Source organism: Lepidochelys olivacea (genome assembly GCF_965140295.1).
Source record: "Lepidochelys olivacea isolate rLepOli2 genome assembly, chromosome: 7".
Classification (NCBI taxonomy): domain Eukaryota; kingdom Metazoa; phylum Chordata; order Testudines; family Cheloniidae; genus Lepidochelys; species Lepidochelys olivacea.
The window spans coordinates 82,523,060-82,543,044 of NC_140417.1; the positions used below are offsets into that span (position 1 = coordinate 82,523,060).

At 40.8% G+C, this 19,985-nt stretch overlaps 1 protein-coding gene across 2 annotated transcripts in view; it reads left to right on the forward strand.

The window, feature by feature from the left end:
- Positions 1-19,985, forward strand: part of HK1 (hexokinase 1) — a 71,581-nt gene that overhangs the window by 37,080 nt on the left and 14,516 nt on the right. For both annotated transcript variants that reach the window (XM_084634837.1, XM_084634836.1), the window contains 9 exons: positions 386-485; positions 577-760; positions 4,733-4,888; positions 7,633-7,866; positions 10,324-10,628; positions 13,338-13,486; positions 13,598-13,717; positions 15,751-15,846; positions 16,948-17,047. In XM_084634837.1, coding sequence (XP_084490963.1) covers positions 386-485; positions 577-760; positions 4,733-4,888; positions 7,633-7,866; positions 10,324-10,628; positions 13,338-13,486; positions 13,598-13,717; positions 15,751-15,846; positions 16,948-17,047 — 1,444 coding nt within the window. The remainder of the gene's footprint in view (positions 1-385; positions 486-576; positions 761-4,732; positions 4,889-7,632; positions 7,867-10,323; positions 10,629-13,337; positions 13,487-13,597; positions 13,718-15,750; positions 15,847-16,947; positions 17,048-19,985) is intronic.

Here is a 19,985-nt window from a genome sequence, read left to right on the forward strand (position 1 = left end):
TACTAGGGACTTTATATAAAGACAGAATCTTGATTTCTTAGGAATTACTCTTTTACTGTTACTTCTCCTTCACCTGGAACATTAATCTTCTTCTAGTGCTCTTGCAGTCTTCTGCAAATAAACTTTATTACCAACACAAGATTGTGACTTCAGATGCACAATAGGCAGGAAGAGTAGGGGTGATTTTCTTAAGAACAATATTCCTGTTTACAAGCAAATACTGTATCTGTAGTAATAGAGAAATTGATTGATATAAGCAGAGTTGTCTTTAAATATAATGTTTTTCAAAGTTCTGTGGGTCAGTGACATTTTACATTGACGTATTGATATTAAATTTTTTTAAGAAAAGTGTGTGATATAAGTAAAATTCTCTTTTCTCTTTCAGGACTATGATGCAGACATCATGGCTGTTGTAAATGACACAGTAGGAACAATGATGACCTGTGGGTTTGATGACCAGCGTTGTGAAGTTGGCTTGATTATAGGTGACATTCATTCCTCTGCTACAGTGGACATACTGCATTTTGTTTTTTGTTGGCTTGTTTTGTTAATATCTGCTAGTATCTTTTCCTAAAGGTACTGGCACGAATGCCTGCTACATGGAAGAAATGAGGCATATTGATCTGGTAGAAGGTGATGAGGGGAGGATGTGCATTAACACTGAGTGGGGAGCCTTTGGAGATGATGGGTCACTAGAAGACATCAGAACTGAGTTTGACAGGGAGATTGACCGTGGATCCCTCAATCCTGGAAAACAACTGTAAGTGAGACTTTCATTTGCTTATTTAGTGGCACAAAATGATTGAGACTAATCTATAAAATCACAGTAGAGCAATCTCAGGATTAGGCATTTTAGTGAGGCAGGTATAGGAAGCAGCCTGTGAAGTCTGTTACATTTAAAACTGTTCCACCTTGTGGTCTACAAACCATAGGCCAGGGGAAGCTTTGAGATCTTACTGAGGGATGGACAAAATGAAATATAACACCCCCCCCCCGGACTCTTGCCCGTGGCTCAAGTGAATTGATCCAAAGCCTTTTTATTCTAAAGTCCTGTTCCTACACTGGCTGACCCCACCATCACAGGTCTTCAATAAGATTGGGCCTCATTCTTTTCCAATCCAGAAGTTTCCAAGCAAATTGCCTTTTTTCCTCTTCCCTCGCTGTGAACTTCCAACAGGTCTCGACTCCTTTCTTCGCTTAATACTTCAATAGGCCCAAATTCCCACTTCACCACATTCTTAACCTGTTAAAGTTTGGTTTACAGGCCCAAAAACTCAGGCACTTGCTGCTGTGCTTTGACTCCAATGAATTTAAATATCTTGCACTGAGAGATCTCAGTGAAACCAGTGATATTTTTTTTTTCTTCTCCATCCCCCACACCACCTCTCTTCTCACAGCTATCTATATGGCTCATCCCATATACCTGTTTTCCCTTTCAAACTTCCTGCACCCTCAGCAGGCTCTCAGACCTTTGTCCCATGTAAATCACCTCTCTGCAGCAGGCTGTAAGAATTTCGGTGAGTCTAAGGTTGGTGAAGGAGAACAAATCAAGTTGTACTTTGGATGGCTCTCAGGTCTTTTAGCTTTTGGTGTCTCTCTGATCTTCAGGCTGGATTTACAACTTTCCTGCTGGAATTTATTGCTGCCTGGTGGCTGCTTTAAACTTGCCCAGCTGGTTATGACTCCAAGTAGAGACTGGGTGCAGCAGAGGATTTGGATCATGGTTCATAGAACAAATGTGGGCTGTCTGAACTGGGCAGAGGGAAGCAAGATAGCTCTGTTTTACTACCTGGTAATTAATGTGTTAAGATGGGGACTGCAGTAGGTGGAGGCACTGGTGCTAGCTATGCTGATAATATGCCCATAAAGCAGTGGGGCTAAGGGAGGTTTAGTACTGCATGTTTATGAACCATAGAAAAGGAGGAGGAAACACTCCATCCACTGAACTTTTGTTAGCACTTGTGAAATCGGTTCCTGAGACACCATTGTATTCAGCATCATTTTTAGTCAGGAATATCTCTGATTCCCCTGTACTGTAGCCTGGAAACCCCCTACCACACAGCCATGCATTTCCTCCCTTTCATTACTGCATGGTCTCTAAGTCTTTTGCTTCTCAGTACTCATCATTGTTTGGTCCAGATAGAATCCTGTTGCCTGAGATTTTTCCTTGTAAACAAGCATGCGTACACCCACCCAAATAGCTTTACTAGACAGGCTGGGTGTGGTTACAGCGCCCCATCTAGCCTGATTGTTTGAGAGTTTATTACTGGTGGAATAGACTAGTCATTCATTTTACTACCACCTTGGTCATAGCAATATTGTCAGGGTTGGTCCTTGATAAATAGTAATGGTTATAGTTCTTTCTTTCTGTCTTGGCTTGTTCATTTTCCAGGCTTGTCTCAGTGATCACTGAGGGAGTCCATTTTACAGTATTAAACAGCCCTATTACAGTGCAATACTTGCTATAGAATGCTGGCTAATGTGCTAAAGTTAACCAGAATGATCTCTGTTGTTTGGTTTAATATGGAAGAACGATATTTATAAATTGTCTTTGATAGTTGGCACTTAGTCTAGGCTTAAGAGGTTAGAGAAACATTTTGCATGCTGCCATGCACTTGGAAGGGTTAAAACAACAGTTAAAAAGGGGAATGAAGAAGCACTTGTCTCTTTGCTAGAAGAGTATGGTGACAGTTCAGTAGATTCTGCTTCTGTCATTTTGTTTAAAGCTACTCAGATCAGTATTTGAACTGGATCACATAAAACCCAGTTAGTTTGCTCTTTACTTCAAAACTATCCTGTAGGCCATTGAAAAGGATAACTTCCCAGTGAGTCTCAGGTGCAGGGTTTTGTCTGAGGGCTGGTCTGCTCTGCAAAGTTACATCTCTCATGGCTGTGAAAATCCACACCCCTGAGAGATGTAGTTAAGTTGACCTAACCCCCAGTGTAAATGGTGCTAGGTCAGTGGAAGAATTCTACAGCCTCTTGAAGAGGTAGATTACCTACAGCAGCAGGAGAACCCCTCCCGTCACTGTAGTAAGCATCTACACCAGGGGTGGGCAAACTTTGTGGCCTGAGGTACCAAGTTGGGGTTGCGAAACTGTGTGGAGGGCCAGGTAGGGAAGGCTGTGCCTCCCCAAACATCCTGGCCTCTGCCCCTTCCCACTTCACGCCCCCTGATTGCCCCCCTCAGAAGCCCCCCTGCTCCTTGTCCCTTGACTGCCCCCTCCCGGGACCCCCGTCCCTAACGCCACTCCTGGGACCACACCCCCTATCCGACCCCCCCCCCGCTCCCTGACTGCCCCAACCCCTATCCATACCCCTGCCCCCTGACAGGCCCCCTGGGACTCCCATGCCTGTCCAACCCACCTGTTCCCCATCCCCTGACCGCCCCCCAGAACCTCCGCCCCATCCAACCGCTCCCTGTCCCTTGATTGCCCCCTGGGACCTCCTGCCATTTATCCAACCCCCCCGCTTCCCGCCTCCTTACCATGCCACTCAGAGCAGCAGGACTGGCAGCTGTGCTGCCCACGCAGTGGGACGGGGGACAACGGGGGAGGAGCCGGGGGCTAGCCTCCCTGGCCGGGAGCTCAGGGGCCAGGCAGGACGGTCCCACAGGCCGGAAGTGGCCCGTGGGCCGTAGTTTACCCATCTCTGATCTGCACTGAAGCATTTCAGTGGCACAGCTGCAGCAGTTGTGTTCAAAGTGGAGACATAGCATGAGTTATGGATATCATTGATGCTGATGTTGAATTTACTTGTCAGTTTCAGTTCAGTCTAATTTCCTGCATTCAACCTGTGTTAGCACAACCTTGTGAAATTGTTTGCCCCGCCTCATCTGAGGCAGCTAATGTAAAATAAAATCCTATTAGCTTGTTCATTATCTTAATTATCTTGCTGGTAAGGGTGGATGAGTAGACACTATTCCTGAGCAGGTACCTTTCCGTGATGACTTTGAGGTTCTGTTAGCACCCACTGCTGCTACTTTGCCCTGAATCTCGTCTGAATCCAACACTTGGTTTAGTCGCACCTTTGCTTCCAGTGCCCTCAGTAGCATCAGATGTTACCATGTTATGCTGACTGTTTCTTGTCAGCTCTAATTTAGTATTATTTCCTGCATTTAGAGTCCATAGTTAGCCAGCCCTCCCTATCCCGAATCCTGATCCTCCTTGTCTGGTTCTGTTGATGTGCTATTTTCAGAACTATTACTGTTGACTCAAAAATTCTCATTGTGTCATGTGGTGGGGGCATTTATGTACATAACAGTCCAGATTTTCAGCCAGGCCTTAGCCCAGCTTCTCTGCTAGCATGTATTTGCAGTTCTGCTCTTGCATGTATTTGCAGGTGCAGACCATACCACTAAGTATTGTAGATCAAGCAGGTGACTTATAGATGCAAATCAGGTACTGTACTTAACCATCTAAGTGACAGAATTTCACCCACCATTATTTGCAGATGCGTTTTTGGCCTCTCTAAGGTTTCTCTGTATAATGAGGGCACTTTCCACTCATAACCCTTATCCTGTGTCTGTCACATATTTGAATGGTTTTAATTCACTAAATGATATTGCCGGAGTTGTAGCAAATAGCAGCATATGGTTTCTCCTCTTAGTAGAAAAGATGGGAGGTAGAAAAGCATCAAAGGTGACTTACTTCTGAACTTTAGATATAAAGTCTGAATCTGAGAGTTCACTGTGAAAACTTTCAACTTGTGTATTTTTTTGTTGTTGTTACAGATTCGAGAAGATGGTCAGTGGACTGTACATGGGTGAGCTGGTCAGGCTTATCCTTGTAAAGATGGCCAAAGAGGGGCTACTGTTCGAGGGACGAATCACTCCAGAGCTTTTAACCAAAGGAAAATTTGAAACGAAACATGTGTCTGCCATAGAAAAGTGAGCAACTCATTTCTTGCTTTCTTTCTTTCTCTTTTTTTTCTTTTTGTGATTTGTAAAAGCATCAGCATGTATGCGATTTTGTGGCCATCTCTTCCTTTCTTAATTCTTTGCTGGCCATTTCTTATTTGGCAGTGGCTTGGGAAGTGGGATATAATAATCTTGGTGGCTGCTGTGTGAACAAGGAGTTTCAGGGAAGGCTCTTGGTTGGGCTGTTGCAAACAGCCGCTTTCTTACTGTAGTGTGAACAAGTAGTGTTTGTCCAATAGCAGTGGACTATAAATGTACTTAGTCTTGCCTCCCACAACCTTTTGGCTAATGTTCCTACATTTACAGAGTTCTGGGTCGCAATTGCCAAATGCGTAAAGTAAAGCTGGGACATTGATCTCAAATGAACCTAAAACTTAAGTATAAAATTAGATCTAGGATCTGATTCTTATTTACATGAGGGCCCCCTTTACCCTACTCTGGGCAGTGTGACGGGATCTTAAAGTTGGTTTAAAGGTAATTGCATTTGCATCCACTTTAAAGTCCACTTACGTTGCCAGAATTGTGTAAAGGGGGCTTTAGTGTAAATGAGAATCAGATCTCAAATCTGTTCACCAATTTAATATGGGAGCTCCAGTTTAGTAACGTACTTTATTAACTCAAAGTGCATTTATTAATCTCATTGGGAGTTCAAGCACCACTGCCATCAATAGTTATTGTTGTGTGGTGGACTCCACTATTTCCAAACAGAGTCTCTTCCCGGAACTGACTACCTGAGTGAGTGGTATGCTACCCGTGCCTACTCTTGTTCGTGTTGGCATTGTGCATTTTTGACAGCATTTCTGGCAGTTTGCTGACTGTCATCCTTTCAGGAATGAGAGGTCAAAAGTAGAAACTAGAAATACCGATGTGCTGATGCACTTTGCCATTCTAAACCACTGTGCTTTCTGGGGTAGGAATGATAGTGAAGCACAGTCTGTCGGCATGCCTGTGGATGTGTGAATATTTTTGAAGTGCTATCAAGTCCTGGCAGGTGGTTTAGGTTTCAGTAGAAACACAAACCATCTCTACTATCTAGAACATTGCAACTACCGTGTATTCCACCATGGTGTACCAGAAACATATTCTCCTAGCATGTGATTAAACCTGCTAAAGGCCTTGCTTAGTGCATCCCAGTAAATGCTTGTGTGACACCCTCTCCCATCTCCATATTACTGTCATGTAGAAAATAAATAAATGTGAAAAGTATACAGAGCATCCCATCCAGTAAACAATAATAAATATTACACTGACCTATAAAATATGATGTGTTGAATGTGACAATGTCAACACCTTTTCAGTCAATGCTTTTCAGTCACTACCCATTTTTAAAATTTGTGTGACTGTATAATACTCTCCCTGAGCCAAATTTTTAAAAATCTGTTTCTGATTTTTGGGTCTACAATTTTTGGTGTGATATTATGGGAACAGTCAGTAATTTCTGAAACTTCTGTGGAGCCAACTTTCTTTCCCTACACACCTCCCTACATCATATTCCATAAGCAACTCCACGTTAAAAGTGAAAATGGATTCAACTTACATTCACATGCATGTATAATCAATAGAAAGCTGAGTGAAGAGCATTAAGATATTTTGGTGGTTAAAAACCATCAGGTGAGAATCACTGTGGAAAATTTCAGCACAAAAGGTTTGACAAAGTTATAAAAGTCTGAAAAACATGCTTTAGAATGAAAAATGCTATAGCCATCTCTGTTCACCCTGGCCCTAATTCAGGAGACATTTAAAGCATGTGAGTATGGAATTACTCATGTGTTCCAAATTAGGAAGATGCTTAAGTAGCTTGCTGAATGGCGGCCTCCGCTTATCATTCAAAATTGTGAATTAGTTTATAATTTAAAAAAGTCAACAAGTCATAAAGAAATTTACTCCTGGCCTGTTGAGGTGTACAGCTGAGACGCTTACTAGTTCCCTGGGGCAATTAACCAAAGGAACTTTAATGGCATTGCTGCTGTCTTTTTGCTTTGGAGGTGATAAACAACTAGCTTCCCCAGGCTTCTCCATGTCTTTTACTATCCTGCTCTTACATGTACATGCCATGTTATCAGGTAACACTTGGCAGTAGCAATATAAATATGATTGCCATAATTCAGACATGTGTGAAGCCAAACCAAAACGGCGGACAAAGTCACTAGAGAGTAGAATTGCTCATACAACCTGGCACAATGAACAAACTTGCTCCCTGTTGGAGGTGAATCTTATAAACTCATCTTAATTAAGACGTGATACACTTTTTGTCAAAAAATGTACTCGATGCCCAATGGCAAACAAATTTGGAGGGGATGAATAGCATTTAAATACATATACGAGAGTAATCCAGCATTTTAAATATATATACATGAGTAGAATAGTATTGACAGAACTGGTGGTAACAGAATTGTTGAAACTACGTTGTACCACTGATAGAAATGATTTCATAGACTGTATATTTCCATTGGGCTTTACTGAAAAGCTGAATATTCTTAGCAAACATTATTTTGGCTTTACTCTCCCTTGTTTTGTACTTTGTGATTTTTGTAGTCCAGTTAATAGAGAGATTGACGTGGGCTGATACGGCCCTCAACTGCTTTTTCTAAGATCCTTCTGAGACTTTCAGAACACTGTCATGTGGCAAAGCACTTGACATCAGATCATGTTACTTCATTATGCATTTTATAATTTAATGATAAAGAGTTCACTATTTAAATTCCTGTTTGTAGAAGCAAAGAAGGTCTGAATAAAGCCAAAGAAATTTTGACACGTCTTGGGGTAGAACCATCCCATGAAGACTGCATTGCTGTCCAGCACGTCTGTACAATTGTTTCATTCCGTTCTGCTAATCTGGTGGCTAGTACTTTGGGTGCGATTCTGAATCAATTGCGTGATAATAAAGGAGTAACCAGGCTGCGCACCACGGTGGGTGTGGATGGTTCCCTTTACAAGATGCATCCACAGTAAGTCCTGCTGTTTCTATAATTAACATTTTGGCATCTGTTAGGATTCATATTTTGCAAAGGTCAGACATGTAACATGAGGCCAGCATCTTGATGTGGAGTCGTGAATGAGATAAGTAAACAGAAGTTATGTGTGTGCATATGTATACTGAGAAATAAACATCTCTATGGAGAAATGTTGCCTTCAACTGTAGGACTATGCTGGTAATTCAAAGGAGCCTAAGGGAAGTAGGTTTCAGAGTAGCAGCCGTGTTAGTCTGTATTCGCAAAAAGAAAAGGAGGACTTGTGGCACCTTAGAGACTAACCAATTTATTAGAGCATAAGCTTTCGTGAGCTACAGCTCACTTCCTCAGATGCATATCGTGGAAACTGCAGCAGGCTTTATATATACACAGAGAATATGAAACAATACCTATTCCCACCCCACTGTCCTGCTGGTAATAGCTTATCTAAAGTGATTTCCAGCACAAATCCAGGTTTTCTCACCCTCCACCCCCCCACACAAATTCACTCTCCTGAATTTGTGTGGGGGGGTGGAGGGTGAGAAAACCTGGATTTGTGCTGGAAATCACTTTAGATAAGCTATTACCAGCAGGACAGTGGGGTGGGAATAGGTATTGTTTCATATTCTCTGTGTATATATAAAGCCTGCTGCAGTTTCCACGATATGCATCTGAGGAAGTGAGCTGTAGCTCACGAAAGCTTATGCTCTAATAAATTGGTTAGTCTCTAAGGTGCCACAAGTCCTCCTTTTCTTAAGGGAAGTAGGTAACCAAATGTCACTGAAAGTAATTGGATGCCTGATTCCCTTATGTGCCTTTGAAAGTCCCAGCTGTAAAGGACAATTTATTTGATCAACAATACAGTTAAATATCCAAAGACTGTACTTTTGTGTCTGTGGACTGGGCTCTGATGAGGAAACCCCAGTAATAGAATGTTATTCCTTATTACTTGTTTAAACTGAATTGTTCTGAAAATGTCTTTGATAACCTCATTTTTCCAGTCTTCCCTTGCTTATACCTGGAAGTTAGAAGGAAAAAATAGCATCTGCCTTTCCTTGTCCTTATAAAAGCAGCTTATTTGTTTCTCTATTTCTAAGCTGCATTTTTATAATGTACTAGTTCAGATTTATGTAAACTTGATAGAGGAGGCACTTATTTTTTTAATGTGTATCAAAGTTACCATGAGGCTTGTTTACAGTTACTTGAAGATATTCTAGTTCTAACAATTAAACCAGTGACCAAGGCTTTGGTTCTGCAGACACTTACCTGTGAAGTCATTGGGTTAGAGTTAAGCACGTGCATAAGTGTTTGCAGGATCAGCACCAAAACCACAAAATTGACAGAAATAACAACAGTGCAGGTTTGATTTTTTTTTTTTAGTATTCTTCGTGTACAAAGGCTGGAATGGTTTTCATGAGGTGATAATCTGTTTCATACATTAGTTAAAAATTAGTCCTAACAAATGGTTTTACTCTAATCTGCAATACCATTGAAGTCAGTATCAGAATTTTGGTGTACACAAAAGCTGGAAATGTGTACCACCTCTAATGAAAAGTATCTAGTTGGAAAAGTTAATTACTTAAAATATTTTGATACTGCTTAGGGGGGTGGAGCATATAGTATAGATACATTGTAAATGGAACATAAAGCAGAAGGATCAGTATTGTGTGTGGAGTATTTTTGGAAGAAACAAAAATCTTTACATTTCTTAAATCTTTTTGTGGAAATTTTCTGGTATTTTGGTGAATATTTTTTTTTAATTTTTTTGTTCAAAATGAAAATATTCCCTGAAAATGTTTGTTATGGAAAAAACTCCATTATTTTTATCACCTCTACTAGATGTAAGATATCTAGTGCATGCTGTTTGTTTGTTTTCTGGTGGTTTTTTAGTTTATAAGCTGATATTTTGAGCTTTTTTAATTAATTTTTATACGTTTCCCCTTAAGTATTAAAAATAAAAATAAAAAATATTGTGATACCAGCTAAAAGGAATCTGTAGTAACATAAGAGATGCCATAGTGGCTCACACCATAGGATGATCCAGTTTGATCCTGATATATCCTTTTAGGAGGAGGATATTCTGAGAGTTTTTTTTTTTCCAGGGCTTTTGCTAGGATTTTATCTGAATTCAGGAAAAAAAATCTGTCTATGGGATGAATACTTTTCCACTCTACCCTTTCATCATGATGATTCCTTTTACATTGGAAGATATACTTCAGCTTGTATGATATGAGGAAAAAACTGCCCAAGGAGGCTTGGGGTTGGTGCATGCTTGGTTGGGGCACTTGAAAGGAAAACCCCATTGTGCAGCAGAAAGGAGGGATTGGCAAATTTCAAAGACAGAAAAACTAATCTATTTCCCATGCTCCTTTCATGTTTTATAGCCAGTGATGACCAGTGCAGATTTTTGAGCTGACCAGTGAGAGATTATGGTTTTACGATCTTCTCTTACAGATATGCCAGACGCTTGCAGAAAACAACGAGGCGATTAGTTCCTGACTCTGAAGTGCGATTCCTTCTGTCTGAGAGTGGCAGTGGAAAGGGTGCTGCAATGGTCACAGCAGTAGCATACAGGTTGTCTGAACAGCACAGGCTGATAGATGAGACTCTGGCTGAATTCAAGCTTACTCACGAGCAGCTGTTGCAGATTAAAAACAGGATGCGAACAGAAATAGAAGCTGGGCTGAGGAAGAAAACTCATGAAAATGCAAAAGTAAAAATGCTGCCTACCTTTGTTCGCAGCACACCAGACGGAACAGGTAGTTTCATTATAATTGATGCAAGAGCAGCATGGTAAATACTAGGGCTGTCGATTTAATTGCAGTTAACTCATGTGATTAACTCAAAAAAAGTAATCGCAATTAAAATTTTTTATCATGATTAAAAACATTAATTGCGATTAATCGCACTGTCAAACAGTAGAATACCAACTGAAATGTATTGCATGTTTTTGATGTTTTTCTACATTTTTAATATATTGATTTCAATTACAACACGGTATACAAAGTTGACAGTGCTCACTTTATATTATTATTTGCACTATAAAAATAGCAAACAAAAGAAATCGTATTTTTTAGTTCAACTCATACAGGTATTGTAGTGCAATCTCTTTATCGTGTAAATGCAACTCACAAATGTAGATTTTTTTGTTTTGTTACATAACTGCACTCAAAAACAAAACAATGTAAAACTTTAGCACCTACAAGTACACTCGGTCCTACTTCTTATTCAGCCAATCACTAAGAGAAACAAGTTACTGCTGCCAGCTTCCTATTTACAATCTCATCTGAAAGTGAGAACAGGCATTCACATGGCACTTTTGTAGCTGGCATTGCAAGGTATTTACGTGCCAGATATGCTAAACATTCGTATGCCCCTTCATGCTTCGGCCGCCATTCCAGAGGACATGATTCCATGCTGATGACACTTGTTAAAAAAATAATGCGTTAATTAAATTTGTAACTGAACTCCTTGGGGAGAATTGTATGTCTTCTGCTCTGTTTTACCCGCATTCTGTCATATATTTCATGTTATAGCAGTCTCGAATGATGATCCAGCAAGTTGTTCATTTTAAGAACACTTTCACTGAAAATTTTGACAAAACACAAAGAAGGTACCAATGCAAGATTTCTAAAGCTATCTACCTCACTTGACCCAAGGTTTGAGAATCTGAAGTGCCTTCCAAAATCTGAGAGGAATGAGGTGTAGAGCATACTTTCAGAAGCCTTAAAAGAGCAACACTCTGATGCGGAAACTACAGAACCTGAAACACCAAAAAAGAAAATCAACCTTTCTGCTGGTGGCATCTGACTTAGATGATGAAAATAAACATGCATCAGTCTGCACTGCTTTGGATGGTTATTGAGCAGAACTCATTATCAGCATGAACACATGTCCTCTGGAATGGTGATTGAAGCACAAAGAGACATATGAATCTTTAGTGCATCTGGCACATAAATATCTTGCAACACCAGCTACAATGGTGCCATGCGAACACCTGTTTTCACTTTCAGGTGACGTTGTAAACAAGGTGCGGGCAGCATTATCACCTGCAAATGTAAACAAACTTGTTTGTCTGAGTGATTGGCTGAAGGAGAAGTAGGACTGAGTGTACTTGTAGGCTCTAAAGTTTTACATTGTTTTATTTTTTAATGCAGTTTTTTTTGTACATAATTCTACACTTGTAAGTTCAACTTTCATGATAGAGATTGCTCTACAGTACTTAGGTGAATTAAAAATACTATTTCTTTTGTTTTTTACAGTGCAAATATTTCTAATAAAAAATAAATATAAAGTGAACACTGTACACGTTGTATTCTGTATTGTAATTGAAATCAATATATTTGAAAACAGAGAAAATATCCAAAACCATTTAAATGGTATTCTATTATTAACAGTGCGATTAATCCCACATTTAATTGCAATTAATTTTATTAATCACACCATTAATTGCAATTAATTTTTTTAATTGCTTGACAGCCCTAGGAAATACATAGCAGACTTCCAGCCAAGCAGGACGCTGTGGTGGAAGAAAACAAAAACCATAAACTTGGAGCTGAAATGCTAGTTTGTAATTTAATGAATTGGATTCAGCTAATGGATTTGTGTCTGGAGTATAGTCTGTGTTCACTACAAAACTCTTAAACCACCAAAAAGAGGAAATTCTGAGTCAAGGCTATAATTCCTCTTTTAACACAACATCTTCTGTAAGTTAGAGTGGCAGTTGTGAGCCTATACATAAATATAAATGCAGCTCCCTGCCCCACTGCTTTCCGTTAGTTGAGAGCTTGCAGGTACTTTTGCCTCCTCTAGTACTTGGTGCAAAATCTGTAAGTCAGTGGGAGTGTTTCAGAGAACTTTTGAATCCAGTCCATGAAAAGTGGCTGGTTCCATTCTCATCACTCCTAGATAGCAATTGACACATCAACCAGTAGAGGCAGCCTCATGCTTTCTCTTGTCATCCATACACAGCAGAGAGAAAATGGCCACTCCCTTTTCTTCTTCCCTCACCTCCACTGTCCTGTCTCAAGCACATGTACTGCTTAAGAAGACCCCACTCTGCAATTGCTGAAGCAGGAACATAGCACCATCTGCTGGCTTCCTGGAGATTCTTCACTTTTTAGAAAAAAGAAAGGGAGTACTCCTTTTCTTTTTGCGGATACAGACTAACATGGCTGCTACTCTGAAACCTGTCACTTTTTAGAGAATGTGCAGTTGAGCATGTGCAGGGGCAAAGACCACCCAGTTGCTGTTGTCTTTTGAAGGAGCTGAGTGGCAATGTATTTCTTCTGCTCCTTTCAATAAGCAGGGAGAAGGCTTAGAATGAACATGAAAAATCTTTAAAGCCTTCAGACGATTGAGAGAACTTTCAGAGCCTTATGCCAAAACTCCTGCTTGGAAAATGAAAAGTGGACACCTGCTTATGCTTTTTTTCTGTGTTCCTAAAATGTATAAATACTTTGTTACAGAGAATGGAGATTTTCTGGCTCTCGATCTGGGAGGAACAAACTTCAGAGTTTTGCTTGTGAAGATCCGTAGTGGTAAAAGGAGAACGGTTGAAATGCACAATAAAATATATGCTATTCCTATAGAGGTCATGCAGGGTACTGGAGAAGAAGTGAGCATTTCCATTTCTTTTTAGCATTATCACTTATTTTCAAAGAATGTGTAAATATATATTTAAATAAATATGACTAATTGTAATAATGTTTATATATTTCTTTTTAAGCTGTTTGATCACATTGTTAGCTGTATCTCAGACTTCCTGGATTACATGGGAATAAAAGGCGCACGACTTCCCCTTGGCTTTACATTTTCCTTCCCTTGCAAGCAGACCAGTTTAGATGCTGTAAGTTTTATAATATCTTGTATCTTTTGAATCTGTCCTTTAGTGTTGCTTCTGGGCCTGATTCTCCACCCTCACACAGGCTACGTGCTACTTCCTCACAAGAGTAGTTCTATTAAAGGTTGCAGTGGGAATGCTTGTGTGAGTAAGTCTGTGGAAAGAGTTGAAGAATTATGTGCCTTGAATGTAATACTGACTTCTGTAGTAGGTTAACATTATTCTATTCAACACTGTTTTAGAAAGATGGCTTTCTCTACCATATTTTCAACATATACCACGTGTGGTTACATTCTGGGCAGTAACATTCTTTCCCTGTAATGTGATTTTTCTTTGGCTAAGATTGTAGCATCTTCAAAGTGCAAATGATCCTTTATCTGGGGCAGTGGCACCCCCTATTTCACTTTTTGTCTTGAATTTTCAGTGTTGAGCAGAATATGGAATGATTTAATTATCAGATTGCTTTTTAATTTTTGGAGATTTTGTCATTCAATTAGCATTCGTTGCTTTAGTCCAAATTAAAAAGTCGATGCAAATTTTGAAGAAGCAAAGAGACCTTTTCTCTAAATGTAGCTTCACAGTAAAATATTTGAAATTTGGAGTAAGTAGAAAATATATATAACATTCATATTGAAAATAAGAATAATACTCGTATGTAAAGGAGCACACCAGTAATAGGTGCTCCGTGACTCTGAATATATGAGGCTTTTTTTTCCACTGTAAAGTGCTTATTTGTCTATGTCAGGTAGGCATTTTTAAAGTTAAAAACAAAGCCATAACATGGTGAGCTCTGTATAGAACAGGGGTTCTCAAACTGGGGTCGGGCCCCTTCAGGGGATCGTGAGGTTATTACATGGGGGAGGGTGGATCGTGAGCTGTCAGCCTCCACCCCAAACCCTGCTTTGCCTTCAGCATTTATAATGGTGTTAAATACATAAAGTGTTTTTAATTTATAAGGGGGGGGGTAGGACTCAGAGGCTTGCTATGTGAAATAGGTCACCAGAATAAAAGTTTGAGAACCACTGGTCTAGAAACTATGGTTGAGGGTGAACCACTTACAGTATCAGGGAACAGAATTAATCACCTTCAGCTTGAAAAATGGTCCTTTTACCAAATCAGTTAAAAGAGCTGTTCCAGCCAGGAGAGAGAACCTGAGCATGACTGAAATGCACATTATATGCCGGGGTGGCCAACCCATGGCTGCGGAGCCACACGCGCCTCTTCAGAGGTTAATATGCGGCTCCTTGTACAGGCACCGACACTGGGGCTGGAGCTACAGGCACCAACTTTCTAATGTGCCGGGGGGCGCTCAGTGCTCAACCCCTGGCTCTGCCCCAGGCCCTGCCCCCACTCCGCCCCCTCCCCCAAGCCTGCTGTGCCCTAGCTCCCCTCCCCCGTGCCCCCCTTGAGCCTCCTGCATGCCACGAAACAGCTGATGGGGAGGTGCAGGGAGAGAGAGGGAAGTGCTGATCAGTGGGGCTGCTGGTAGGTGGGAGGCGCTGGGAGCGGGGTTGGGGAGCTGATGGGGGTGCTGCTGACGCATTACTGTGCCTCTTTGGCAATGTAAATTCTGGCTTCTTGTCAGGCTCAAGTTGGCCACCCCTGGTATATGCTGTTCCGTAGAGGGTTGTGGTACATTCCTATACTTGTGGTGTATTTTCCGAGAGAACGCTGGAGATGCTCTTCCTTGTTTCAGTGCTCCATATCTGTGGTTCACAGGTGTACAATCCAACAACTGGGTTCCAGTCTGTAAGAGCCATGGTCATGTCTGTGAGATCACCACTGCCATCTGCATATAAAGTGGTATCCGGGTTAGAATATACAACCTCTCACAGTGGAACACTGTTAGTTTTGTCCCATGGGTTTAACTGCAGTTTGCAACAGATATGTTTGATATGTATGTGCTTTTATGTATGTTTATGTATTCAGTCTTTTAAACCTAAGTACGTGTTTCAGAATGTTTTTCATTAGAAAGTAAGAGAGTTTTTAAAAAGACATACTCAGAAACTTAGTAATGAATGCCTTTTTCTTCTTTTTAGGGTATCCTCCTCAACTGGACCAAAGGCTTTAAAACTACAGATTGTGAAGGAGAGGATGTAGTGTATTTGCTTAGGGAAGGCATTAGAAGGAGAGAGGTGACATTTCAATCTTTCATTATTTTCTTGAATGTATTTGTTAACTTGATTTTGTGTGATAGAATTCTTATGTCTCTGGCATTCTGGCATTGATGAATTGGGATGCACTTTCCTTTTGTATTTACACAAATGGTACACATCTTACAACGGGGCTAGGAAATACACAAAAGAGAGATTCTTGCCAAACAAAACCACTTGTTTCTCCATGCTTGGTTGCTTTGTGGGGATAGCGTATGTGGAGTCCAGTTGGTATGTAGGAGCTATGAGGGGATGGGGCGTGCTCAGTGCAGATGGAATCTTCAGGGAAATTATTTACCAAACTTTAACATATCTCTCTACTGAGCATATGTGAACTGACATTTTTCAGAGTCTTGTAATTTGGCCAAATTTAGGTGAGTTTTTGTTGGGATGACAAAAGGCACATCCCTGACACCAAGGCAATACCCCAGCCAAATTTCAGGTCCCTGCTCCAAAGAATGGAGATACTAGAGTTTCTCAACAAAATGCTTGTAAGAGGGTTTTGTTGTTGTTGTTTTAAAAAATAGGCAAAACATTGTATTTTTCCCTATTGTATTCTTGGAAATGGCAGAACTTTTCTAGGCAAAATTTTCCAGAACAATTCAGCCTGAGACAACCAGCAGGCATGGAAAGTTTCAGCCTGCATGGTTTAAGCTTGACATAGTTTCTTATAATGAAAAGCTTTGAGCAACATTCACTATATCACTGCCTATAGTGTGTGTGTGAATGTGAATGAATAGTGAGTGTTCTCTTATCCCTAGATAAGAAGTTAATATTAAAAATGTCCTAACCTAAATTTGTGTTTGCATTGCAATAAAGTAGTATACTTTACAGCTCCAGCACAATATACAGTACCAGTAAGTCATGATACCTGCATACAAATTATATTACTACTTCTGGTTTTAAAAGAAAAAAATCATTTGATTCTTGCATATTAAGTTTATATTTGTATTCATTTGTACGCAACACGTTTTAGACAGTTGGTTAATTCCTTGCAGGCTAACAACCATTGCAAGGGTTGGTTTGATATATTGCAAACAAAGCAATACTTTTTCTATAGAAATGTATTTTTTTTCTTCAAAGGAATTTGACTTAGATGTTGTGGCAGTGGTGAATGATACAGTTGGCACGATGATGACTTGTGCATATGAAGATCCAAATTGTGAAATAGGACTCATTGTGGGTAGGTATTAGTTACTTTTTTATTTTTATTTCAACTGTAGTATATTCTTCTAAACAAATAATTTTGTTCAATTAAGACTATTAGGACACATGATTGGGTGTGTTTCCTCTAATTCCTATTGTTAACTAAACCTGTACCTGCGATGTTTTTGGAGTTTTTCAAACCTGACTTAACGTTTCTTCTCCTGATGAATAGGATAATAGTTTCCTTGAAAAGTGTAACCTGAATCCATCCGATAATATTATATATCCAGGTCTAGGTTTTAAAACTAACAGGAAAAATGTGCTGTTTCCCCCATTGCTATTTTTGCCAGTTACATTTTAATACAGAGAATACAGAAGTGAAATATAGCTTTTAACTAATAGACATTCCCCGAGCCATCTATTTAAGTCAGTTAGGTGAAAAAAATCAACAAATATATTAGTTCTTTTTTGTTTGATCATTAGAAATATTGGCTAATAAATATGAACTAATACTAACTATTTTAACTTGAAAATCAATCTGTTTCACAGAATTAATGCAAAAGTGACCACATAAAATTGCCAGTACGTGGTTACCCATTAGTTTATTCTGTAATATGTATCCCTAATTCACTAGTATGCTGACCCACATCTTGCCTCGGTCATGTGGTCTGCCCAAGACAGACTTGTAAAGCAAAGCACACCAATCCCCAGCAGCTGCGCATTCCGCAAGCCTTGGTAAGCAAAGTGCACTGTCCTGCAGCTGTATTCCAAGCAGTAAAACAGCTTTAGAGTTGCCAACCCTCCAGGAGTGTCCTGGAGTCGCCAAGAATTAAAGATTAATCTTTAATTAAAGATTGTGTCGTGATGAAACCTCCAGGAATATGTCCAACAAAAATGACAATCCTACCTGAGATAATGCCACAGGGGATTTTACTAGATTTAGCTAAAATGCCACCCAGGGGATGTAAATAGGTGCATGTGAAATCCCAGAGCTGCTTTCTTTTTTTTTTAATTTAATTTTCTTTGGGCCAAGTTCTGTGAGATCGAGAAGGCCAGTCACCAAGTAGTTTTTCCCACAGGGAAAGGGAATGGAAGTTGGAAGCCTAAACAGAAATTTTAGATTGCAAAACTCATTCTGTCTGTTGTGAACATTTGTGGTAAATTGCTAGGAATTTCACACCCAGATAGGATTTAGCAAAATATCAAAAACTAGTCGGTGTCACGCAGTTTGGGCACGTTTTGTCTGCAAAACTCTGACTGTGTTATATGCTTGAGTACAAGATTGCCAGGATAAAGGGCAAATTGTCTTTGGAGTCATAAAAGTCTACTTGTATGAATATTCAGTGTTGTAGATGCATTGGTCCCAGGATATTAAGGAGATAAGGTGGGTGAGGTAAATCTTTTATTGGACAAACTTCTGTTGGTGAGAGTGACAAGCTTTTGAGCTTACACAGAGCTCATCTTCAGGTCTGGGAAATGTACTCAGTGTCACACCTGAACAGAAGGTGGAATAGATTCTTTAGCGTAAGTAGTTAACGAACATTTCAAAGAACCATTCAAGTCATTAGAACTCATACAGAAGAATGATAAAAAGACAAAAACATCGTATCACCTCTGGGCGAACACTTTTCACAAAGTGATCGCTCTGTATCTGACCCCTCGGTCCTCATCCTCAAATGAAACCTGCACAACACCTTCAAAAGATGAGCCTGGGAGCTTAAATTCACTTTGCTAGACACTAAAAATCATGGACCGAATAAAGACACTGGAATTATGGTTTATAATAACAGTCTATAACCCATTAACAACCCCCCCCCCCAGCTGTCTTCCCCGTCCCCCCCCTTTTCCCTATGACTGGTGGAGTGTTAATGGTCCCTTGAAATATGTGTCCTTCGAGTGCTTCCTTACGTCCATCCCATGTAAGGTGTGCGTGCGCCATGTGTACTGCTGCTGGAGATTTTTCCCTCAGTGGTATCTGTTGGGCCAGCTCTAGTGCCTCTGGAGCTGCACACTTATGCGCCGGAATAAAGGGCACCACTGGCCCCGCATCCTGTTAGTTCCTCCTTACCACCCCGGATGGTTGCTGGAACAACCTTTTTTGCTGCGGCAAGACTTCTTCCCAGTGGTTTTTGGATTCCGTCGTCGTCGTCGTCATACTTTAGTGGATATCATTTTTAAAAGTAGTGTTAATGTATATAGTTAGTCCCTGTCATTGAAGGACTTCTTCACTGCAAGGGCTGGGCATGCCCTGGTCACCAGGCTTCAAGCCTTGTACCTACTGTGGCAAACCATGAGTAACCCTCACTCCAGCTCCTTAAAGTGCTTTGGAGAAACCCATGTGAGGGACAAGTGCCAGATCTATCGGGACTTTCAGACCCTGTACTAAAAAGGACAGGGACATTGGGCTGAAGGCTATCCTCATGGAAGCCACCCTCAGACCAGTCTCAGAACCGAGCTGCTGTAATTCGGCACCGAGTACTTTGGCATCGGTGCAAAGTGCTTCCCCAGCATGGAGCTCTTCCAGTGCCAAGGAAGAAGCACAAGAAGCAGCACACCGACAGAAGGCACTCACTGGTGCAGACGAGAGACAAGCGGGCAAAAGGCAGCATAGTGAGACCTGTGCTCGGCCACTCTTTTGCTCCCAGACTGTATCGGCACCATCAACTCTACCTATGGTGTTGAGTCTGGTGCGGAACCCTCCACCGACGCCAGGAAGCTACCACAGTGCCAGTGGTCTGACAGTGCCATTGACCTTGGAGGCTTTCCAGGCAGCTAGGGACCTTCTTGCTCTACTGATCCCGCCAACCCCAGTGGGACACCTGTCACTTCCGGTATCTGGAAGCAGGACGGAGCAAGGAACATTGGGCGCCTTCCTGGCACTGGGCCCCCTGGCACCTTCTAGGGGCAAACCTTCCCTGATCCCAGCATCCTAATCTCTGTTGCGTTACCGGTCCCTGGAACCTTGGCACCATATG